The sequence below is a fragment of the Salvelinus alpinus genome, chromosome 17 (genome assembly GCF_045679555.1).
Source record: "Salvelinus alpinus chromosome 17, SLU_Salpinus.1, whole genome shotgun sequence".
NCBI lineage: Eukaryota > Metazoa > Chordata > Actinopteri > Salmoniformes > Salmonidae > Salvelinus > Salvelinus alpinus.
Genome location: NC_092102.1, coordinates 27,486,150 through 27,512,101, shown reverse-complemented (window position 1 = coordinate 27,512,101; position 25,952 = coordinate 27,486,150). Strand labels below are relative to the sequence as shown.

Genomic DNA, 25,952 nt, shown 5'->3' with positions numbered 1-25,952 from the left:
GACCTGTTAGTTTTTCTTTAAGAAGCCCTCCTGTTCTCCACTCATTACCTGTATTAACTGCACCTGTTTGAACTCGTTACCTGTATAAAAGACACCTGTCCACAACCTCAATCAAACAGACTCCAACCTCTCCACAATGGCCAAGACCAGAGAGCTGTGTAAGGATATCAGGGATAAAATTGTAGACCTGCACAAGGCTGGGATGGGCTACAGGACAATAGGCAAGCAGCTTGGTGAGAAGGCAACAACTGTTGGCGCAATTATTAGAAAATGGAAGAAGTTCAAGATGATGGTCAATCACCCTCGGTCTGGGGCTCCATGCAAGATCTCACCTCGTGGGGCATCAATGATCATGAGGAAGGTGAGGGATCAGCCCAGAACTACACGGCAGGACCTGGTCAATGACCTGAAGAGAGCTGGGACCACAGTCTCTAAGAAAACCATTAGTAACACACTACGCCGTCATGGATTAAAATCCTGCAGCGCACGCAAGGTCCCCCTGCTCAAGCCAGCGCATGTCCAGGCCCGTCTGAAGTTTGCCAATGACCATCTGGATGATCCAGAGGAGGAATGGGAGAAGGTCATGTGGTCTGTTGAGACAAAAATAGAGCTTTTTGGTCTAAACTCCACTCGCCGTGTTTGGAGGAAGAAGAAGGATGAGTACAACCCCAAGATCACCATCCCAACCGTGAAGCATGGAGGTGGAAACATCATTCTTTGGGGATGCTTTTCTGTAAAGGGGACAGGACGACTGCACCGTATTGAGGGGAGGATGGATGGGGCCATGTATCGCGAGATCTTGGCCAACAACCTCCTTCCCTCAGTAAGAGCATTGAAGATGGGTCGTGGCTGGGTCTTCCAGCATGACAACGACCCGAAACACACAGCCAGGGCAACTAAGGAGTGGCTCCGTAAGAAGCATCTCAAGGTCCTGGAGTGGCCTAGCCAGTCTCCAGACCTGAACCCAATAGAAAATCTTTGGAGGGAGCTGAAAGTCCGTATTGCCCAGCGACAGCCCCGAAACCTGAAGGATCTGGAGAAGGTCTGTATGGAGGAGTGGGCCAAAATCCCTGCTGCAGTGTGTGCAAACCTGGTCAAGAACTACAGGAAACGTATGATCTCTGTAATTGCAAACAAAGGTTTCTGTACCAAATATTAAGTTCTGCTTTTCTGATGTATCAAATACTTATGTCATGCAATAAAATGCAAATTAATTACTTAAAAATCATACAATGTGATTTTCTGGATTTTTGTTTTAGATTCCGTCTCTCACAGTTGAAGTGTACCTATGATAAAAATTACAGACCTCTACATGCTTTGTAAGTAGGAAAACCTGCAAAATCGGCAGTGTATCAAATACTTGTTCTCCCCACTGTATATACACACACACACACAAACTGTACAATAGTTCAAAAGTACACAACTTCAGTCAATAGGATTGAGGTGTGACTAGTTTCTGGTCTCTGTTTATGGCTTTCTAAACCCACATGGGAACATAATGTTTTTATCAAACTTTGTGAAGCGCTTTCATCTGTGATATCAAATTGCTAAGGTATTCAAACAGGTTCATACAATGTCACATTAAGTTCACAATGCGAACAATGCATAAGAGTAGCTAAACATTGTAAACAAAATATTTTGTTACAGAATGAGCTATACAGAATTGAGCTATTCAAAATCTGTTAGAAATGTCAATATAATGCATTATCTTAATGATCCAAACATTACTTGGAACATTTGTCAAGGACAACAAAATGTCAGGGAAAACATACATTAACCTCAGTTTAAAACATGTGATGTCATATTTAAAGTTACAATCATGCAAACAATACAATTATTTTTACATTGTTTTGTAACAGAGTGCTGAAGGGTAACAAGAATAGCCTACCTTATTTTTCTCCAACTAGACAAGTTCAAAACTAAATTAAAAAATAACTATATCCATAATACTGAGAGCAAACACTCAAAACACTTGATTAAAACCAAACATTCAAAAAATTAACAGCAAAAACAGAAATAGGCACAGGTTAGTCTTGTAGCTGAAATGTTTTGTGTAAATTTCATAAGTACATGGTATTTGCTCCTGCCTTTCTTCTGCCATGTCAAGTCTTCATCGAAGCTTGTTTGCACAAAATTCAAATTTCCAGTTTTCCTCCAATTACAGTCACACTTCACTCTGGCATGGAGTGCTTTTAGGGCAATACGAAGAGTATGGTCCTGTCTCAACCCGAGCCCTATATCTAAGACTGTGGGCCTATGTATCAAACACCGTTATGTTCTGATCGATTCAAGTACATATCTATATCCGTGACATCATTTCCACACGTCTTGGCCAATCCCGCGGAAGATCCTCATCTTCTCCTACAGAAGCATTTTCAACCAGACCGCTGACATTGTCACTTCTTCGGTAGGAATTTCATCCCTGAAAATAAAATGAACAAGATGATTTACCTCACAGTAAAAACGGTATTTGTTGAATTGAATGTTATCAATGGAGCACTACTAACCGAGTCCTTTGAGTCCCTTGAGGAACCCACTAGATTCAGGCTCAGGGTTTGAGGACAGATATTCTGCAGCTCTAAATTCAAAAAGCCCTGTGGGGGGGGGGGGGGGGGGGGAGAAAAGAGCATAGTACAAATCACGCAAGGAAATACATTTAGGTGTTTCTGAACTGCTTTTACCAGCCCAGACTGTCATGTCAGATAAGAGGTGATTAGTTTGAGGAAGGAAGAATGCATCCTCAAAGTAGTGGAGCACTGATAGGCCTCTCCCTGACCTTTGCCCCCTCCCTTGCGCAGCTCCTTGTCGTGGATGAAGCCGGCGAACATCTGGGTGTCCATGAAGAGCTGCAAGAACTGGCGGGCCCCACGGGAGGGGTGGGACTTGCGGAAGCTCTCCCTCTGCAGCTCCCAAGCCCGGCTGGCGCTGCTCTCACCCATATGGAGAGAGTAGTGGCCCACCAGCTCCACGAAGAAATGCACAAAGGCCTCCGACACCAGGGAGCTCAGCCCACACTGCTGGCCTGCAGGGAATAAATGTTTTATTGTCACACACACACACCACACACACACACACACACACACACACACACACACACACACCTGATAGGTGCAGTGAAATGTGTTGTTTTACTGGGGCAACCATAGTAGTACGGCGCCCCTGGAGCAAATGAAAGTTATAAGTGCCTTGCTCAAGAACACGTCGACAGATGTTTCTTCTTGACAGCTTGGGTATTCGAACTAGCCCTTTTGGTTACTGGCCTGCCGCCCTAGGCTACGCTACCTGACGGACAGATTTTATTTTATTTATTTCACCTTTATTTAACCAGGTAGGCAAGTTGAGAACAAGTTCTCATTTACAATTGCGACCTGGCCAAGATAAAGCAAAGCAGTTCGACACATACAACAACACAGAGTTACACATGGAGTAAAACAAACATACAGTCAATAATACAGTGGAAAAATAAGTCTATATACAATGTGAGCAAATGAGGTGAGATAAGGGAGGTAAAGGCAAAAAAGGCCATGGTGGCGAAGTAAATACAATATAGCAAGTAAAATACTGGAATGGTAGATTTGCAGTGGAAGAATGTGCAAAGTAGAAATAATGGGGTGCAAAGGAGCAAAATAAATAAATACAGTAGGGAAAGAGGTAGGGAGGGGGACAGTCACTTATAATGTAGATGGTGTTAAAATGGAGAGGCGAGTGAAGAATGCTTCAAGAATTGGCTTTCTATACAATTACCCTATATCCAACACATGGACAGAGAGACAAGGGGACTGAAAGGAGACATTGTTTCTTCAATGTTTTGGCTGCGAGGCCATTTTCAAGATTAATATGTAGTAATAGGTAGCTGTGCAAACCTCCTGTGCAATCTCCATCTTGCCTCAGTATCTGCTCTCTCTCCTCCAGGATCTCCAGCAGTGCAGCCTGAAGCTTACTGGGCAAGATACAGTCCTCATCACCAAGCTTGGAAACAAGGAGTAGTTAACAGGACAGCCCAGGGCAACTCACATCATGCAAGAGATGGCCTACTACTGATGTGAAACAAGGCAACTGGCTACCCGTGTACTGTGATTCACCTATGCCAGGGATGCGCAACTGGCGGCCTGCAAAAATATATTTTGTTGTTAGGGGGGACGAGGGTGGGGGTATTGGTATCAGTCAGTGTCTCAAATTACTGTTGAGTTAGAATAGTAGAATGTACAAGGTTCAAAATATAAATTTGGTTGTGCATCAGCTGTTTTTATCTTGTTATGTCAGTCACTGACAATCACACAATTAGCCTATATCAGCAATTATTATTATTTTTTTTAGATTGGGTAAGTTAGTCTAACAAGGGCCCCCAAAAGGCTAGGGCCTGTATAATACCATTCACTAAGACTACACTATGTACTTTCACTCTGACTGCATATGTGGGTTTGCAGACCCGCGTGCCACTGCAGCACCTCATGATGAGTTCCAAATTTTTGTGGCCTCCACCCCCATCAAAGTTGAACATTCCTGACTTATGCATTAAAAATGGTTGTCATAGAAACTAGCCATCAAAATCAGCAGACCAATAGGATCTCTGAGTGAGAAAGAAGCGAAACTACATAGCTACTACTATTAAATAGTCTCACTATATGAACTTGGATATACATCCAAGATAAAGTCAAGCTCTGGTATGTGTGAAATCATCAAGTTGCATTAATATTCAACACTGTCACTTGGAACGCAGACATGCACAGACAAAGTGTTCCTCATACCCTATTCAGTTGTGTTTTGGGACCACACCTATCTTTCATGAGTTGCAATTAAATACACACCTGTTTGACAAAATTGTCCGTACATAAATCCACAATAAGCACCTAGAATGCAAAACAGAGACAGAACCTTAAATTATCAATGACAAAATTAACGCAGGTCAAATGGATTGGGCTTTGAATTAGACATCAGAGACTTTCTACCATTAACTGTTGGTAATTGTTTGCAGATTGATACTGCACAGTTTGTTAGTCCTACTGTAAAGACGTTCATAGAACTACCATTAGGTGGCAGTAAAATACTTTATTAAAAGGTAGACTCAGCGAAATGACATTGGCACGAACAGCACCACAGATATTGAGATGAGCGAGATGCAACACTTCGCTCTCACACAGTCACCCACAGTATCTGCGCATGTGCAATGGTTTGCCAACATCACGCTGTTACAGCGTGGTAGCCACAGGACCAAAACAGCGGAGAAGTTGAACCTTGTGCTTAACCTCTTAGTTGTTGTGGAAATTGACCCCCTATGCGGTTTACTTTCTGCATCTACGTCATATCGCGGAGTCTACCTTTAAGTCTGGTAAACAACTGTGCGCAACAGAATTCTAAGTAACCCTAACCCAATATCAAGGAACTAGTCAGTTGGGGACTTGCTCATCAATTCTGACGAAATAGAAAACATTTTCATTGTAGCATGGCCATCTAGTGACGAGCCACTGGGAATCAGACCTCCTCTATGGGCAGCTCCAGAAGCTCGGGCAGGCAGGGCGCCAGCGCCCCCATGAGGAAGGGAGTGGGAGAGCAGCTGATGTCTAGCATGCTAGCGGGCAGCACAGGCACAAATGTATGCTGCCAGGTGAACGGGTAGAGCAGCGCCAGCGCGGCATGGCCACAACGAGACAGCACACTGAAGAGAAGAGAGAGGGATGAAGAGATGTTCAACTCCTGAGAAGAGGCACCCACTTTACAGACAACGCATGTCAAATATATGGAGTCCATACGGTCTGTATAATACCATTCACTAAGACTACACTATGTACTTTTACACCGACCAACAGGAGAGCAAAGCACACAATACATTCCACCCTGGACCAGTGCTATGCTGTTCCTGCCCTCCTACTGTCTCCCAAGCTGAGCTGGAGACGACAGTGAACCTGTGTGTACTAGAGGAAACTCCTTACCTGAGTTTGTCAGCAATGAAGATGACCCTCCTCTCCAGTAGCAGAGAGGCAAACACCTGTAGGAGTCTCCCAACGCTCAGGCACTGCAGCAGGCTCTCAAAGTCCACATGCTCCAGCCTTGAGTCTACCGGCCGGCACAGCGTCAGCACCTGATCACACAAGTACACAGGTTGGCTAATGCTCAGTTATTTGACCAAATACAACTCTTACAACAATAGTTGATTGCTGGGCAGAGACATTGCACATGATTGCAGATGTTGTTGACATAGTGTCTGCAATAAAGAGGTAGGAACTTAACTAAACGGTGTCACTTCCTCTTGTTACTTCTCCGAACTCCCTGGGAGATTTTTTATTTGTTTTGCTCAAATCCTTGCCTACTTTTGAAAAAGGTCAAATGTAATCGAGGAGGGGAGGAAACAAATGTGCTTGTATGAAATGGGACTCTCCTCCACTAGCATGTCATCATGCAAATTTGGTGTGCTGGGGTTGAATCCCAAAATAAATGTGTAAAGTAGTAAAAATGTTGCTAGTTGTGCAAAACATTTAATATGTAAAAGGATAAGTAGTGTATCGTTTTTAAATGTGTGCATGCTTTTCTCCTTCGCGAAAACAGCTGATTCAAAGGGAGTGTTGCGGATTTTGAAACACTTACAGGCTAGCCGCCGGGAGGATACACTTGTGCTTCCTCGGCGGGAGGAGGCTATCAAAAAGAGGAAGACACTCCTCTGTTCGCCTATTAATGAATTGACACTCTCCTACATATGGCGACTACTTTGCAGTTTCCGGGTCATGGAGGAGAGGAAGATGGAGTCGTCGAGGAGAGGACAGACTTTTGCACCATCTCCCCCTGTAGTTACTCTTTACATTGAGTCCTAGAGGTCCTCTTAGTTGTGTGATTGTGTTACCTCATTTCCTGTGCCTGGAAGGAAGCTCCTGAGTGTGATGGTGCGTCCAGGGGCGGGGAAAGGAGCCTCCATGACACTACGCATGAAGGGAGACACTAGGGCTGGACAGATCTCCCTGCGCCTCTCTACCTCCTCCAAGATCTGAAAACACACACACAGTATATTAGTGTTGCACGGTATACCGTTACCACTGTAATATCACGGTACAAAAACGTCATGATACCAACATTTTAGAATACCGTAGTACCGTTTCATATGATACTACTGATTTTTTCTAAGAACCTGCTGGTGCCTGTTGTAAAATGTTTATAAAGTCAGTTTTGTTGAATTGAAGCAACAACCACTAGTCTGTTGTATGTGCAGGTCCAATAATATCCACTTCACTTTCATGTGCGGCAGCTGTAATCAGCCAGCCGCATCCCCTATCAGTTCCTCACCTGCTTCTCTCCATCCTCTCTTCATGCGTGTCTATTCCGCCGTCATTTAAAAAATATATATAATTTAGCAGTGATAGCAAGGGGGGGATGCAGACCCAGATGAGTCTTCAGTTGTTACATTTGTAACATTGGAGCAGCGCGCAAAGCGAGCAATGTTGACACATTCTGTATTTTCATCGCCTGTTATAACCAAGAGCACAGACCAGTCTAAGTATACTAGGCAAGGTCACTGTCATGCAGCCTCTGAGTGTCAGAGGGAAAATGGAGCACTGCTTTGTGACATGATTGATTGTAGCTTTACAGCAAAGAAAACAGCTTGTCTCTAGCGTAAACCATACATTTGTTTTTACAAAAATGACCCATATTATCGGACATGCCTTTTTCTTTATTGGGATTCACACACATTTTATATAATTTCACAAACCATGTCACAGGCTGTTTGAAACTAATCCAGGGTCGCTAATTATTGGTTTGATAAACGTTTTCAGTCATGTTACCTAACAACCTGGTAACATGACAGTAGGTTTAGGCAAATTTGATTGGCACAGGAAGAAAGGAAAACTGTACTACTCATGAGATGTGCTTCAAAAAGTAGGATTCATATAGGCCTAATGTAAATCTAAACTATATCAAAAATATATTTATTTCTGGTGTTCCTTCAATTCTGTTTGGTGCCTAACGTTTTCAAAATTCAAAAAAGGCACTCAAACATCTGAGCCATCTCCTCTGCAGGTGCACAGTAACAGTTGAACAAGATGAGGAAAAATAAGAAATCCGCACACTGCTCGATAGGATCGCTGCTCTTTAATAAGCTGATGCAGCACTCCATCACTCTCCTTCCTGGTCAAATAGCCCTTGCACTGCCTGGAGGTGTGTTTTGGGTCATTGTCCTGTTGAAAAACAAATGATTGTACCACTAAGCGCAAACCAGATGGGATGGCGTATCGCTGCAGAATGCTGTGGTAGTCATGCTGGTTAAAGTGTGCCTTGAATTCTAAATAAATCACTGACAGTGTCACCAGAAAAGCACCTCCACACCACCTCCTCCATGCTTCATGGTGGGAACCACACATGCAGAGATCATCAGTTCACCTACTCTGCGTCTCACAGACACGGAGGTTGGAACCTAAAATCTCACATTTGGACTCATCAGACCAAAGGACAGATTTTCACCGGTCTAATGTCCAATGCCCGTGTTTCTTGGCCCAAGCAAGTCTCTGCTTCTTATTGGTGTCCTTTAGTAGTGGTTTCTTTGCAACAATTCGACCATGAAGGCCTGATTCACGCAGTCTCCTTTGAACAGTTGATGTTGAGATGTATCTGTTACTTGAACTTTATTTGAGCTGCAATCTGGAGGTGCAGTTAGTTGCCGATTTCTGAGTTGCAGTTAACTCTAATGAACTTATCCTCTGCAGCAGAGGTAACTCTGGGTCTTCCTTTCCTGTGGCGGTCCTCATGAGAGACAGTTTCATCATAGTGCTTGATGGTTTTTAACAACTGCACTTGAAGAAAAAATGTTCTTCAAAGTTCTTAAAATGTTCTGGATTGACTGACCTTCATGTCTTAAAGTAATGATGGAATCTTAATTTCCCTTTGCTAAAAATAAAGATAAATGAGTAGGTGTCCAAACTTTTGACTGGAACTGTACACTGAACAGTGTGAAGTTCTATTCAAAACATTGAATTTAAGTGTGAATTTCAGTGGGAGGTTTTTGGAGAACGTTTAGAAACAGCTAGGCCACAGACTTTTTTACACCGTAGTATCGCAATACTACTCTGTATTGTGATACTTGGCCTGGTATCGTATAGTTTGTAAAATGTTACCTTCGTGACAAGCCTACAGTATATAACTCCATAACTACACCCCTAAACACAAAGAATATCCTGATGACAAGTATCAACAAGGGACTACACCAGGACTACATAACATACTAGCTGCTTGCTTCATTGTCTATGAACAAAACTTTTATTTACAATAAATTCACACATGTTCCTCTTGCCTGAACACGTCACCCCGCTCCTCCGCTCTCTCCGCTGGCTTCCAGTTGAAGCTCGCATCCGCTACAAGACCATGGTGCTTGCCTACGGAGCTGTGAGGGGAACGGCACCTCCGTACCTTCAGGCTCTGATCAGGCCCTACACCCAAACAAGGGCACTGCGTTCATCCACCTCTGGCCTGCTCGCCTCCCTACCTCTGAGGAAGTACAGCTCCCGCTCAGCCCAGTCAAAACTGTTCGCTGCTCTGGCACCCCAATGGTGGAACAAACTCCCCCACGACGCCAGGTCAGCGGAATCAATCACCACCTTCCGGAGACACCTGAAACCCCACCTCTTTAAGGAATACCTAGGATAGGATAAAGTAATCCTTCTAACCCCCCCCCCCCTTAGAGTTAGATGCACTATTGTAAAGTGGTTGTTCCACTGGACATCATAAGGTGAATGCACCAACTTGTAAGTCGCTCTGGATAAGAGCGTCTGCTAAATGACTTAAATGTAAATGTAAATGAACAGACTCGAAAATGGGTGGAACATAACACATCCTAAAATATATAAATTATCATTCTCAAAAACACACCATTCTGATTAGCTAGGACATTTTAATAGACTTTAGTTTGAACCCTTTGAATCTATGTGTACAAGCAGGCTAAAATGTATTTTATAAACTGGTTTGAGCCCTAAATGCTGATTGGCTGAAAGCCATGGTTTTAATTACATTGGTAACCAGTTTATAATAGCAGTAAGGAACCTCAGGGGTTTGTGCTACAGTGCAGTCGGAAAGCATTCAGACCCCTCAACTTTATCCACATTTTGTTACGTTACACCCCCCCCCCCTCAATCTACACACAATACCCCATAATGACAAAACAAAAACAGGGTTTTAGACATTTTTGCAAATGTATATAAAAAACTGAAATATACATTTACGTAAGTATTCAGACCCTTTACGCAGTACTTTGTGGAAGCACTGTTGGCAGCAATTACAGCCTTGAGTCTTCTTGACACTCCAAGCTTGGCACACCTGTATTTGGGGAGTTTCTCCCATTCTTCTCTGCAGATCCTCTCAAGCTATGTCAGGTCTCTCCAGAGATGTTCGATCGGGTTCAAGTCCGGGCTCTGGCTGGGCCACTCAGAGACTTGTCCCGAAGCCACTCCTACGTTGTCTTGGCTGTCCTGAAGCCACTCCTGCGTTGTCTTACCATTGTTGTCCTGTTGGAAGGTGAACCTTCGCCCCAGTCTGAGGTCCTGAGTGCTCTGGAGCAGGTTTTCATCAGGGATCTCTCTGTACTTTGCTCAGTTCGTCTTTCCCTTGATCCTGACTAGTCTTCCAGTCCCTGCTGCTGAAAAACATCCCCACAGCACGATGCTGCCACCACCATGCTTCACCGTAGGGATGGTGCCATGTTTCCTCCAGATGTGTCGCTTGGCATTCCGGCCAAAGAGTTCAATCTTGGTTTCATCAGAACAGAGAATCTTGTTTCTCATGTTCTGAGAGTCTTTAGGTGCCTTCTGGCAAACTCCAAGAGTGCTGTCATGTGCCTTTTATTGAGGAGTGGCTTCCATCTGGCCACTACCATAAAGGGCTGATTGGTGGAGTGCTGCAGAGATGGTTGTTCTTCTGGAAGGTTCTCCCATCTCCACAGAGGAACTCTAGAGCTCGGTCAGTGACCATCGGGTTCTTGGTCATCTCCCTGACCAAGGCCCTTCTCCCCCGATTGCTCAGTTTGGCCAGCAGCCAGCTCTAGGAAGAGTCTTGGTGGTCCCTAACTTCTTCCATTTAAGAATAATGGAGGCCACTGTGTTATTGGGGACCTCCAATGCCACAGAAATGTTTTGGTACCCTTTCCCAGATCCATGCCATGACACAATCCTGCCTCGGAGCTCAACGAATAATTCATGGCTTGGTTTTTGCTCTGACGTGCACTGTCAACTGTGGGACCTTATATGGACAAGTGTGTGCCTTTCCAAATCATGTCCAATCAATTGAATTTACCACAGGTGGACATCTCAAGGATGATCAATGGAAACAGGATGCACCGGAGCACAATTTTGAGTCTCATAGCAAAGGGTCTGAATGCTAATGTAAATAAGGTATACTTTAAAAAATATATACACATTGCTCAAAAAAATAAAAGGGAACACTAAAATAACACATCCTAGATCTGAATGAATTAAATATTCTTATTAAATACTTTTTTCTTTACATAGTTGAATGTGCTGACAACAAAAACACACAAGAATTATCAATGGAAATCAAATTTATCAACCCATGGAGGTCTGGATTTGGAGTCACACTCAAAATTAAAGTGGAAAACCACACTACAGGCTGATCCAACGTTGATGTAATGTCCTTAAAACAAGTCAAAATGAGGCTCAGTAGTGTGTGTGGCCTCCACGTGCCTGTATGACCTCCCTACAACGCCTGGGCATGCTCCTGATGAGGTGGCGGATGGTCTCCTGAGGGATCTCCTCCCAGACCTGGACTAAAGCATCCGCCAACTCCTGGACAGTCTGTGTTGCAACGTGGCGTTGGTGGATGGAGCGAGACATGATGTCCCAGATGTGCTCAATTGGATTCAGGTCTGGGGAACGGGCGGGCCAGTCCATAGCATCAATGCCTTCCTCTTGCAGGAACTGCTGACACACTCCAGCCACATGAGGTCTAGCATTGTCTTGCATTAGGAGGAACCCAGGGCCAACCGCACCAGCATATGGTCTCACAAGGGGTCTGAGGATCTCATCTCGGTACCTAATGGCAGTCAGGCTACCTCTGGCGAGCACATGGAGGGCTGTGCGGCACCCCAAAGAAATGCCACCCCACACCATGACTGACCCACCGCCAAACCGGTCATGCTGGAGGATGTTGCAGGCAGCAGAACGTTCTCCACGGCGTCTCCAGACTCTGTCACGTCTGTCACGTGCTCATTGTGAACCTGCTTTCATCTGTGAAGAGCACAGGGCGCCAGTGGCGAATTTGCCAAACTTGGTGTTCTCTGGCAAATGCCAAACGTCCTGCACGGTGTTGGGCTGTAAGCACAACCCCCACCTGTGGATGTCGGGCCCTCATACCACCCTCATGGAGTCTGTTTCTGACCGTTTGAGCAGACACATGCACATTTGTGGCCTGCTGGAGGTCATTTTGCAGGGCTCTGGCAGTGCTCCTCCTTGCACAAAGGCGGAGGTAGCGGTCCTGCTGCTGGGTTGTTGCCCTCCTCCACGTCTCCTGATGTACTGGCCTGTCTCCTGGTAGCGCCTCCATGCTCCGGACACTACGCTGACAGACACAGCAAACCTTCTTGCCACAGCTCGCATTGATGTGCCATCCCGGATGAGCTGCACTACCTGAGCCACTTGTGTGGGTTGTAGACTCCGCCTCATGCTACCACTAGAGTGAAAGCACCGCCAGCATTCAAATGTGACCAAAACATCAGCCAGGAAGCATAGGAACTGAGAAGTGGTCTGTGGTCAACACCTGCAGAACCACTCCTTTATTGGGGGTGTCTTGCTAATTGCCTATAATTTCCACCTGTTGTCTATTCCATTTGCACAACAGCATGTGAAATTTATTGTCAATCAGTGTTGCTTCCTAAGTGGACAGTTTGATTTTACAGAAGTGTGATTGACTTGGAGTTACATTGTGTTGTTTAATTGTTCCCTTTATTTTTTTGAGCAGTGTATATACATTTGCAAACATTTCTAAAAACCTGTTTTCGAGGGGTATTGTGCAGATTGAGTATTATTTGTTTCATCCATTTTAGAATAAGGCTGTATCGTAACAAAATGTGGAAAAACGGAAGGGCTCTGAATACTTTCTGAATGCACTGTATATGGCCAAAATACCAAGGCTAATGGCTGTATCGAGGCACACAGCGTTGCGTGTGCATAAGAACAGCAATATATGGCAGGTAGCCTAGTGGTTAGAGCGTTGGGCCAGTAATCGAAAGGTTGCTAGATCAAATTCCCGAGCTGACAAGGTACAAATCTGTCGTTCTGCCCCTGAACACACTGTTCCTAGGCCGTCATTGGAAATAAGAAATTGTTCTTAACTGACTCGCCTAGTTAGATAAAGATATACACACACACACACACACACACACACACACACATATATATATAAACTCAACAAAAAAAAGAAACGTCCCTTTTTCAGGACCCTGTCTTTCAAAGATAATTCATAAAATTCCAAATAACTTCATAGATCTTCATTGTAAAGGGTTTAAACACTGTTTCCCATGCTTGTTCAATGAACCATAAACAATTAATGAACATGCGCCTGTGGAGCGGTCGTTAAGACACTAACAGCTTACAGACGGTAGGTAATTAAGGTCACAGTTCCGAAAACTTAGGACACTAAAGAGGCCTTTCTACTGACTGAAAAACACCAAAAGAAAGATGCCCAGGGTCCCTGCTCATCTGCGTGAATGTGCCTTAGGCATGCTGCAAGGAGGCATGAGGACTGCAGATGTGGCCAGGGCAATAAATTGCAATGTCCGTACTGTGAGACGCCTAAGACAGCGCTACAGGGAGACAGGACGGACAGCTGATCGTCCTCGCAGTGGCAGACCACGTGTAACAACACCTGCATAGGATCGGTACATCCGAAAATCACACCTGTGGGACTGGTACAGGATGGCAACAACAACTGCCTGAGTTACACCAGGAACGCAAAATCACTCCATTAGTGCTCAGACTGTCCACAATAGGCTGAGAGAGGCTGGACTGAGGGCTTGTAGGCCTGTTGTAAGGCAGGTCCTCACCAGACATCACCGGCAACAACGTCGCCTATGGGCACAAACCCACCGTCGCTGGACCAGACAGGACTGGCAAAAAGTGCTCTTCACTGACGAGTCACGGTTTTGTCTCACCAGGGGTGATGGTCGGATTCGCGCTTATCGTCGGATTTGCGTTTATTGTCGAAGGAATGAGCGTTACACCGAGGCCTGTACTCTGGAGCGGGAGCGATTTGGAGGTGGAGGGTCCGTCATGGTCTGGGGCGGTGTGTCACAGCATCATCGGACTGAGCTTGTTGTCATTGTAGGCAATCTCAACGCTGTGCATTACAGGGGAGACATCCTCCTCCCTCATGTGGTACCCTTCCTGCAGGCTCATCCTGACAATGCCACCAGCCATACTGCTCGTTCTGTGCGTGATTTCCTGCAAGACAGGAATGTCAGTGTTCTGCCATGGCCAGCGAAGAACTCAATCCCATTGAGCACGTCTGGGACCTGTTGGATCGGAGTGTGAGGGCTAGGGCCATTCCCCCCAGAAATGTCCGGGAACTTGCAGGTGCCTTGGTGGAAGAGTGGGGTAACATCTCACAGCAAGAACTGGCAAATATGGTGCAGTGCATGGGAAGGAGATGCACTGCAGTACTTAATGCAGCTTGTGGCCACACCAGATACTGACAGTTACTTTTGATTTTGACCCCCCCTTCGTTCAGGGACACATTATTACATTTCTGTTAGTCACATGGCTGTGGAACTTGTTCAGTTTATGTCTCAGTTGTTGAATCTTGTTATGTTCATACAAATATTTACACATGTTAAGTTTGCTCAAAATAAACGCAGTTGACAGTGAGGACATTTCTTTTTTTTGCTGAATATAACACATATACACACACACATACACCTGGCCTTATTGCATAATTATATGAAGAGTTTAAATCACACTGCTGGTTACCTTAGCGAACAGGTTGAAGCAGCCCAGCCTGCTTACAATACAGTGAACTTCAGGCAGTCTTTTCCCCTTTCCGCTTGGCTAAAAGGAACAAATAAACACGGAAATCAGCATGAAAACCAACCCTGCCATTCAGTATCAACAATGTTATTGCAGCGCTGTATCAACGCTGGCATTCCAGGGGTAACAAACACTCAGTCCAGACCATAAATTAGTAAAAATAAACAACAGCGCAATGCATTTAAAACACACAAATCTAACATTAAATGTAGTCATGGATTTAACACGTGGACAAATGGAAAATTATGTTTAGTTTGGGTCACTGATTCAGAGGTTTTACAGCCTATGACTGTAGTATATCCCTTAGAGATGTTGCGTAAGCACTTAACTGCCTAGTCCTCACACACACACAACGTAATGACTCATACACACACACTCACCAGGATCTTACGACAGTAACAAAACCACCGGCTGCCATCCTCTCCCGTCAAGACAAAAGAGAAGGTTTCACTACAAAGACGGATAAAAGCATAGACAATAGGACACGGATGCACAATGTGATAGAGTTAAGCAGTGTTCTAGTGCAGTCTTCCTGGGGGGAAAAGACAAAGCATGGCATATGAACTGCAATCATGTTCCTCTTTGTCTGAATCACTAGATAATCTCCCTTTCATTGGACATGTCTTGGCCTTAATTCTTATATCATCATATAATAACTTAATTTTAGCACAGTGATTATTACAAAAACGTAGCTACTTTCTAAATGTTTTACCTGTTCCAATGCTCATATTAAGTGGTTGTATGAATATTTATATTACATGAATACCCTTATTGTAACACCACTGCTACATACTGTGACCATAATGTGAATGTGACAGAAGCTTACCTGTGCAGGTCTCCAGAAGGCCGCCAGTCCTGAGAGTCTGGGAAGCAGAACATGGGAATGGCCTTCAGCCGGTCGTCAGCTTCACGGGAGTGGCGAGAAGACTTCTCAAACTATAGCGGTTAAGAAAGGATAAAGATGCAGAGCGTCTAATTTTACTCCCTGGCCAGCAAAACAGAAACAATAGTACAATGGTAACTAAAAAAAACTAAACATTCTGGGGTTTCCTTTGAGCTGAGCCCATCCATGGTACATCAAGCAGTATTTCCCCTATAAAAAAAATGTGTAATTGGGTCTATCCGCCTAGCTCTGTTGCCCCAATCTGAAAGAGGTTGGCTTTAATTGGTTTCAATTGACAATAACCTTGTTGGGAAACTGTTGCGTGATCTCAGGGATGTAGGTGTTTCCTGAAAAACTCTTTCGGAGTGACACCACCACAAAGAACTGAAAGAGCTGCTGTTGCTGGAGCTGGATCAGGTCCTTCTCCGGGGTGCGGTAGCCTGGCCTCCGCTTTAGCGTGGACTGAACATAGACTGAGCGCCTGGACCCTCCTGGTGGAGACAGTGAACATTTTTCAAAATACCTAATAAGTGAATCTGGTTGGGAACACGCTCATATATCTCTCTTTGAATAAATGGTAATGGAATGTGATCAAATGTGAATGGAAAATGGATGGATTACATGAGTGTAGACGGCGTGGGACATTGACTGAACTCAACATTCTCAAAATGTCTGCCAAACATTTATTTGGGAGTGAAATTTCACTTTAAATATGAATGACAATTTGACAAGTAGCAGGTCAATGCTATAGTAGTACCTTTAGTGTTGTCCTCTGGGTCACTTTCAGTTCCACTGGTCTCCTCTGTTCAGAGAGCGAGAGAGAGAGTGAGAGTGTGCGCATGCGAGATACATAGACAGAGAGAAAGAGCGAGACGGGAGTGTAATAAAGGGATGAAAGAAAGAGACGTCATAGGAGAGACTGACAGTGTCTTTGTACTGTATTTGTAACAGTGATGTAATGTATCTCAAAACGCTGGGTCTTTACAGAGAGTAGTTTATCTACATCTTGTAGACAAGTTGAAGGGTAATAATTGTCATACCACGAGCTGAACCTCCCTGGCTCTTCACTCTCTTCTTCCCTCGCTTGGTGTCGAAGATCACATGAATCTTGTTGACATACTGCATCACGGAAACCGCACACACACACACACACAGATATATTGATCTGATACAAATAAAAATCACATTCATGTGATATATCATCACACTGATGTTGACATGTCTGGCCACTTAAACAAGTAAAAAAATTGTGGCCAATCAAATAAATGTGATTTAAGCACACTTCCTTGACTGCACTGAAAAAGGTTGTTTTCTAATGGGCAATGGTTTGGTTTTGATAGGGCCATCAGTCAAGTTTCAACTTGAGCAGTAGAATGAGTGACCTGGATCCAGAGCCAAGCACACAGGAAGCTCAGACTTATCTCCAAATTGACAACGGAGTGTAGGCCTACAACACTAGCTTGGCTTCTTTATGTGTAGTCATGCAAACAGACCAATCCACCTAATAGCATGCTTTTCCCACTCAGAGTCAAAATTACATACAACCTCCGTAGTAGTTTGAGGTAATACAATTTCCACTTTGTAGAAAACGCTTATGAAATGCGTGTGTGTGTTTACCTGAGGCAGTCTGTGTGTTTTATGGATGGTTGTGGGTCGCTTGGGTAAGGCAGGTCTAGGGGGGGCTTCTGTAGGTGAGGGTTGTGTCGCTGCCAGTGAGTCCTTCCTCTCCACCCGCAACGTGAGAGGCTTGGGAGGAAGCTGCGACACAGAAGACAAGGTGTTAATGAAAGATTAAAGCATGTTTTTTTATTTATATTATACTAATTGTTTCACATTTCCTGTAACAGCTGTCATTACTACCTTTGGGGTGAGAGGGTTCTGTCTCTGTGCCATGGTCCAGGGTCGGGGACGCCCAATGGGGAGACACATAGAAGGAGACGGCTTGACATCCTCATATGTGTTATCTCTGATCAGGGGTTCAGCTGGACATGATCAAAGGTGAGGGAGATAGATGACATACACAGTATACATACAGTAGATATATAGTCCATGACTAAGTCAAAGTGGTCTTAAATGGCTGCCTTTCTTTCTCATCCACCACTGATCAGAAAGGGACTTGACAGGTGTCAATATTGAGAAAATCTATATCCCACCTTTTTCTTTATCAGTTGTTACAAAGAGAGAAATAAGGAAAGAACGGATCTTATATTAAAGGTTCCTGAGAGTGTAAGGCAACCAAAGGCATCAGCATGCTTCAGTTTGGCTGGCGCCTAGCCGAACCGAACAAGTGTGCTCGCATACTCCCTTAATAAAAGACCTTCACTTGAAAAAACAAGAAAAAAAAGTGGCAATAGTACTGTTTGTCCATTTTGAGACGCCGTAATCAGAATTGATTGAAGATAAATCAAGAAATCGCTCATAAATGTTTATGCTTTTGCCAAAGAGATGTTAGTCGTGCAATTTTACATCTAACTAAGCTGTTTGGTGCAGTATTTTTCAATGTGCAAGAAAACGAGTTGTCTCTTGTTGTTCTTCTTTGGGGCTGGGTTGGCAGATCACGTCCAACTTAAAATGGTGCATACACAGCCAACTGCTGTTCTAACGTGTGAGGCCAGTCACGGCCTACCTACATTAAATTATCTTAATTATTCCTGTTCCTAAAAGTAAAAAAATATAAATAAATTGCACCAGCAACTAACCCTACAGCTATATACCACTATTTCATAAAAATATAAATCTCCACCCCATTACCTCTTCTGCAGTAACATCTCATACATCCAGGTACTTCTCTGCAACTGCCACCTACACTCATTAAAAACCCACTACCCCATTCCACTAGTTTGACCCAATCTGTTCCTAAACCATGCCAACTGCCTGGGTGGACGGACACCCCCCCTCAACACACCCTGTAACTCTTCTGAAGTAAAATCTTGTATATCCAAATACTTCTCTGCAGCTTCCCCCAAAACATCTATTTTCTGTGATTTATTTTCCATTTCTTACTGAAGAGTAACTCACTCCATCCCTCTGTACTGGCACAAATCTACTGCTCACTGGGATCCTCTCAAGATCCCTCACCCCATCCTCCTCCATTTTCTTCACTGCCTCAGCATTGGACACCCTCTGCACTACTCTGACCAATTCCATCTGCCTCTCTCACACCTGACACTTCTGATCCCCAGCAACATGAGCACCCCTACAATTGTCACACACAACTTTATCCACCAAAACTACACAATCCTCTGGCCCTCCTGCACACTTCCCACATATTTCAATCTCCCTCCTCCATACTGTTGCAACATGACCATTAACGTTGCACCTGAAACAGAGCAGTGGATTCTGGACAAAAGCGCTAATAGAATAACTGATATATCCTAACATGACTTGGTCTGGTAGACTGACTCAAAACACAAAAGGACTGACAATGACTCATCTGTTTCACCACGCTCCCCACCAGCTCTGTGTTGCACCAAATTGCTCCAACTCCACACTTAACGCTACCCCAGAAATGACTCCTTTCAATTGTGCCCTATTCCTAAGAGCAAAGCAAGAAACAGATTTTGACCTAAGTTGCATGACACGAAGTGCCTTCTCCCTCTGGTCAGAAGTAACACAAACAAATATCACAAGTCCACTACAGGTTACCTTCACTAATTCAACTACACCTAACTCCATTCTCTCCCACCCTGAAACCACAAATGGATCTGCCAAAAGATAAGGGTCCACTTTCTCCAAAATGTTGCTCCTACTGGTCCAGATTCTTCTTTATCGTGTCTGACGCCATTCTTCCTCAACATACATCTTCCCACTACACTCGGCTCTTCTTCTTCCTCCCTGTCTAAAATCACATCTGTCCGTTCACCATGCTCTTCATCCACTGCATTGCTTACAGAGCATGCACTGATGGCATTTCTCCAAAACACAACTTCTGTTCTTTAGTCAATTTTGCATGTCTGGCTATTTCTGACCTCTCAATGTTCTCGTCTCTCGTTGAATGACAACAAAGACTTTATTGAAGAATCCCTACTGTTGACCCATCACCAACGAAGGGACGTAGACTTCGGCTCCGAACTTCGGCTTGTCTCCAGAAGAAACGTGTGCCCGAACAGCCAAACAAAACTCACCGAAGTCCAAAACAAATAAAAATGTCACAAAATGTCATCATAATATATGCACAAACTCTACCGAACTGTTTCCGCTGGGAAGCATGCGGATGCCTTAAGGCTGCCTTGGTGAAGTCAGGGTTTTTCTGGATCAAAATGTGGCTTAGGTGGTGGGTGTGGCGGGGCCGTGGCAGTGGGCATGGCCAATGGCGTGCTCACTGACCGAATATATTAAAGGCCCTCTTGGCTGCGAAGACAACATTTTGCTGTTGAAGCTAATTTACTACAATTCCACAAATTTTGCCATGGGGCGGAGAGCAGAAATTGCTGATAAAAATATATATATGCAATTATAAACATTTTGCCATGACTTATGCTATGTTATTATGCTATCTGACTGACTCAAACGTTATAACAAAATCAATGACAAAAACACTCCTGAATGCATCATTTTTAGAATTTTTGATTCTCCCTGACTATAGCTTTTATTTTGGTGATTGTTACTTCACAAAGATGATCTTATTTAAAAATGTATAGGACCATTATCTTTGACATACAATATATGGTTTTAGTCATTTAAGCTTTTGTTTCATCCCAGAAAAAAATATCCTAAAAAACACTTAGGCGGTCCGCCCAAGAATTTTCTATGCAGAAAAAACCCTAGTGAAGTGTATTTTTTCGGTTTGTGTCAAGGGAGGAACTCACAGATAATGTCCTCATAAATGTTGTCGTCAGAGAAGGCGTGGTATAGACTGGAGCGCTTGGCCTCACTTCCCAGTGTGTCCTGCTGAGCTGTCAACCGCACCACATCCTCAAACTCAAAGGACTTCCTGTGAAGAGGGAGGGAGAGGGGACATGAGACGGGGCCAGTCAGCATGCTATTGTTCAATGTATTGTCCGCTTACGTTCAGCAAAAGGGTCTCGGCATTGGAAGGGTTTTCGCAAGTTGATAGTGAAGATGATAAAGGCCGTAGGAAGGCGAGTCAGGGAGGAAGTAAAGCTGAGAAAAAGGGTGTAAACTAGACGCAAGGAGAACTTTGAGAAAAATATATTGAACGCGTGAATAATAGTTAAGGTCAATACGGAGAGTGTGCGCAGGAGACAGCAGGAAAGAGATACAAGAGTAGGCCTAATAGATTGATTGAGAAAAAATGTATTCAATTTGGGAAATTCGTGAAATTTAGGCCTTACCCTGGCCTTTGTTAAAGACACTACAACACTGAGTCTGTAGATGTTACAAAGCCAGGTTTAATTTGAAACCTTACTGTGTGCTCGTGTGGAATTGCCCCCATAAAGAGACTGCGTTAGTGGAATACAACAATCAAGGCCAGTGTGTGTTGTGTTATGTTGTGTGCGTGTGTTTTGTTTGTGTGTGTTAAAACAACCAAATGTGACCCCTGGACCGTTGGATGCTGTGGAAGTAAGCCATATCCAGACAATGGTCTGCAATGCTGCCAAAGATCATGTGACATCACACCTGGAGGCCGCCCAAATGCTTGACTCTGATCCTTCTCTCATGCAAACTGTGCCTCTAAAATACTCTCGTTCTCCTTCTTTCAGACTTAACATAAAACAATGCTACCTTTAGAACTAAGGACACTGTATGAGAGAGAGCACAATAGCTTAGGACAGAGAAAGACTTTCACCCCAAGTAATTGTTAACCTGGTTGTTTGAAATACAAAAACATGTTTTCCTTTGACTAAAGCCATTGCGAAAGGAAAATGCCAAAACTTTTCTATGTTTAAAATGGCAAACTAAAGACCTCCTCTATTCTACTCTGGCATAACTCACGCCCACTGATCTTTTAGATTTAGCCTTGTGGTGTCAGTATCATGATCTTACCTGCTATTTTTGTGTCTGGAAAACCCATTGCCACGGCTGACAGGACACAGGGGTGGTGGGAAGCTAGGTGGGTGGGTTATGCCACTGCTCTTGGTGTTGGATTGGTTGGCAGATGGAGTCCTGCTATTCCATTGGACCCAGTGTGTTAGGGTGCTGTCTGCTCCTTGATACTGAAACGTCCGTTGTGGTTTCAGTGGAGGGTGAGTCACTGGACCCACAGAACTCTGAGGCTCTGCTGAGGTATTTCTTCCCTTCTCCCAGAACAACTCGTCTCCCTCCAGCCTCCGCCAGAAGCCCCTTGAGGTATAGAAATTCCCTGGGGGCAGGCTCTCTCTATGGTCATCCACTGACAGAGGTAGGTGTTTGGTCAACTTAACTTCCAACACACCACCCACCTTCAGTTCACCATTGGTGGCGATCATCCTATCTAATTGGAAAATGTTTGTAGTGTCTGTTGTAAGAGATTGCAAAGGCGCTATAAATGGCTTGGACTCTGGTATTGCAGTTGAAGTCTTACTGAAACAGGAATGATTCTGAGGGGGATCAAACTTTCTGCTGACGCCTGTGTGTATGCCCTGTGCTTGTAGGTTTTCCCTGAAATCTAAACCCAGGCTTTTAGCTTTGCCGTGAGGTCCGCCTCTCCTACTGTCACTACATACTCCGTTATCCAGGACATCCCCAGAAAGTGATTGGGATACAACTGGTGCATGAGCTTTGACCCTATCGGCCTTCCCACTGCTGTCTGGTTGACAGAGGCCTTCCCACTGAGAGATCTTCTGCTTGATGTTGAGGCCTGGTTTGTGGGTTAGAGGCCTCCCTGGGTCGTATGTTAGAAGCCTCCCTGGGTCATTGGTTAGAGTCCTCTCTGGCTCCTGGGTTAGAGGCCTCCCTAGGTCCTGGGTTAGAGGCCTCCCTGAAGGTGGTGCCTGCCAGGCCACATTAGCCTGGCCCCGTCCACCTCTCCCCTGCTCTAGGCCCAAAGCCAGCATGGTGATAGGGGGCACACTGCCAGCTTACCCTCACTGCATGGTTGTTGGAGGCATGAGGGCCCTTCCGGTGTACAGACAGACACTGTTAAACACAGTGAGTCTGTCCTGCGACTAGTTTAGCCACAGTAGCCTATGGAAGGCAATGAGTTTTACAGGGGTCTGTGTTCTATCCTTTTCTTTTTAAACCACTCTTCCTTTAAACAGAGTCTGCTCTTTTCCGTCCTTTCCTCTTAAAGAAACACCTGCAAAGCAAAGGACACAAAAGTTACTCATCCATTAACGCTTCAAAACAAGTTAAAACAACACTCCGAAGAGAAAGCAAAGAGAAACCTGTCGAAGAGAATGTACAATCTAGTGAGAAGGACAACACTATTTCAACAGCACACTCCTGATGTAGTGGAAGGCGTACGGGATGTGTTTGGCCGGAGGAAGCTGGAGAGGATAGGCTCCTGTCAAGGTCAGTAGCCAAAAATAAAACCCGGAGGAGAAAAGAAGGCAACGGCAGGAACAAGGCGCTGGAGCTTTTAGCAGCCAGAGGGGTGTCTGTCAGTCAGTCAGTCAGTCTGGGAGCCACCACAACCGCCCCGCCCCCTCGGGGAGTTGGCTGTCCCTCTGTCCCATCCTTAACCACCGCTGTCCCATTACAGAACACCATGATAGATTAAAACATTTAATCTAATTTACTCTTATCTCAAACATCTCTTTCAGTGGATGAGGAAGGACAGATATTTCAAGTATGCTTATGCCGACTTCAGCACATCTAGGCCTTAAAGCCGTGAAAACTGAAGATAGGAGCAATGAAGCACAAAGGGCCTGTGACAAACAATTAAGATCAATTATTGATGGATTCCGGTTAATCCATATCACAACCACAGTAATGTTGTATTACTGTAAAATGTGTTATATATTGCTATTCCTATTTGATAGGAACAGACAATTGAAACATTGACATTTTGAGTCCTTTACAGTGAATTGCTCCATATTGGGTTTAGCTTGTGCACCTGAACAGTTTGGCATGCAATACTCATATTCATGATCTTGCACAGCCCCCTCATTGTATGTACCATCCGAACTGTTTGGTGAGGCCCAAGTCCCTATGTGAAATCTTCCCTAAATATATTCAGACTCCTGTTCCGGGCAGATTCCTTTCCAATTTAGTTACTGTACTCTGTTTGCTGGAAGCAAAGTTCTTGGACACGTTGCACATTTTTTTGAAAGCTGAAAGCATTTAGAGAAGGGAGACATGGTGAAATTCCACAGTGCTGCTCATGATAATAATATTTCTGTGCTGCATTCCAGCAGAGCTAGGAGGAGGCTAGGGAATCAATTTGACCAGAGACAGTCGTCATTCAGGCTCCGCAAATTATGCCTTTTGTTTGGTTTGACATAAATCTAATGTATGTAGTGTACTCACAGCCGGGACATCCTACACTGAAAACTGTGTGTTATACAGGAAGGCCTATCCTACATTTCCTGAGAGGAAGGAAGAAAGCATCAACCGACTGTCCATAATTATGGTTAGGAGACTTGCACCCAGTTAGAAGCTTTGGTTTCAGTATTGTTTACCAGCTATAATTAGAATTTGAATAGTCATGAAGGATGGTCAGGTTGTCATTCCAGGGTACCTTTGAACTTGTAGTGTCACCCCAGTAGAATCCAAACAGGGATCATCAAGACTCAAACCTACCAAGATAAAACCTAATTGCACCTTCAAAACAACCACAGCTAAACCTCCCTCTCCAAGAATTGCTCCATGACTGAACTTGGGGTGGGGTACCAGAGAAAGGGTAAGGAGTCTGGTTTCTCTTAAACAGCAAATGCAGCTTCTATTAGGTAATGTGGAATCTATTTTCCTTCTCATACTGGACAGAGGGGTATACTACAAAGCAGGATCAATGGGTTAGCCATCTAACTTTGATGAACAATCAGAAACTACTATTGATTTTCTGGTTCATTAAGAAAGCTAAACTTAGATGCGTTTTTGGTTGAGTCAATGAGACCATGACCATTTAATGATTATATTTCCAAAAAATTAAGTTATTTCAGAACATTTAGGCAAGTTAGCTGGCTAACTTATAGAACAAAAGCCGACAGATGGCAATATTGAGTCGTTTATCTTACCATCCAAATGCATTTTACGCAGCCGGCAATACATTATCCACTCAGGATGCATCGGCTTCGATGTCTTCAACTTTAATGGCGAAAAGACATGAAAGAAAATTGGAAAATGTGTTTATGAAACACCATTTTCCACCATCATGCTAGAGTGGCTAAATGCTAATCCCGGATGGTGTGTATCGCATTCAGCCAATCAGGTTGCAGCAGTCGGTTTTTTCAGCCCAAACCTAAAGCAGCGTTGTTTCGCATTAGTGGAAACCAGACTGTACTCAGGGCAGGTCTGCCGGTTTCATAGCAGGTTAGGAGAATTTACGCAGCAGGTTAGGAGAAGTAACATGGCAGAATAGAATAATTACGTTAAGGTTAGGAAAAGGTTTAGATAAAATGCTAAAAGTGTTCCAGACGAGACACAAACTAGAGAGGAAGAGAGATGCCCAACTCAGCTGAAAATCTGTCTCCATCCAGCAGCTGTTGTTTTTCTTCCATTTCACCCGCTGCGCTCCGGAGTGGTGCAGCAGTCTAAGGCACTGTATCTCAGTGCAAGAGGCATCACTGCAGTCCCTGGTTTGAGTCCAGGCTGCATCACATCCGGCCGTGATTGGGAGTCCCATAGGGCAGCGCACAATTGTCCCAGCGTCGTGTGGATTTGGCCGGGGTAGGCCGTCATTGTAAATAAGAATTTGTTAAATAAAGGTTACATTTTTTTTAAAGAAAATAGTTTTTATATGGAGGTCAATTAATGGCTTTTTTTCTACATGAGGTTTATTTGATCTAATATAAGTTTCGTAATGCTTAAGTTGTTACAAGTGTTCCTCATATAAGTAGGACACGTGACATCCCGGCAACTTTGAGAAAAAACACTTTATATTGGAGTTGTCTTGAGATGGCTATGTTAAAGAGGCGACAACCAATAGACACAGAGAAAAGGTGTGTGAGAGCCAAACGCTTGCTGCATGAGTGTACCAAACTGCAGACTAAGAATGGTATCCTTGACAGAAAGGTTGGTTAGTC

The 25,952-nt window shown here is 44.2% G+C and overlaps 1 protein-coding gene across 1 annotated transcript; it reads right to left on the bottom strand.

Annotated features, from left to right (window-relative positions):
• Positions 1-1,438: 1,438 nt before the first annotated feature.
• LOC139542635 (DENN domain-containing protein 2C-like) lies at positions 1,439-25,488 on the bottom strand. Its single transcript, XM_071348303.1, has 19 exons — positions 24,945-25,488; positions 21,835-23,065; positions 20,697-20,821; positions 17,749-17,870; positions 17,506-17,646; positions 16,929-17,007; positions 16,646-16,690; positions 16,192-16,379; positions 15,832-15,941; positions 15,386-15,455; positions 14,949-15,026; positions 6,836-6,976; positions 5,931-6,079; positions 5,479-5,656; positions 4,809-4,850; positions 3,864-3,969; positions 2,777-3,022; positions 2,508-2,594; positions 1,439-2,422 (listed from the first exon to the last, which is right to left on the bottom strand). The coding sequence occupies exons 2-19, from the start codon at positions 22,821-22,823 to the stop codon at positions 2,397-2,399; spliced, it is 2,922 nt and encodes a 973-aa protein (XP_071204404.1). The 5' UTR covers positions 22,824-23,065; positions 24,945-25,488; the 3' UTR covers positions 1,439-2,396.
• Between the last annotated feature and the right edge of the window lie 464 nt (positions 25,489-25,952).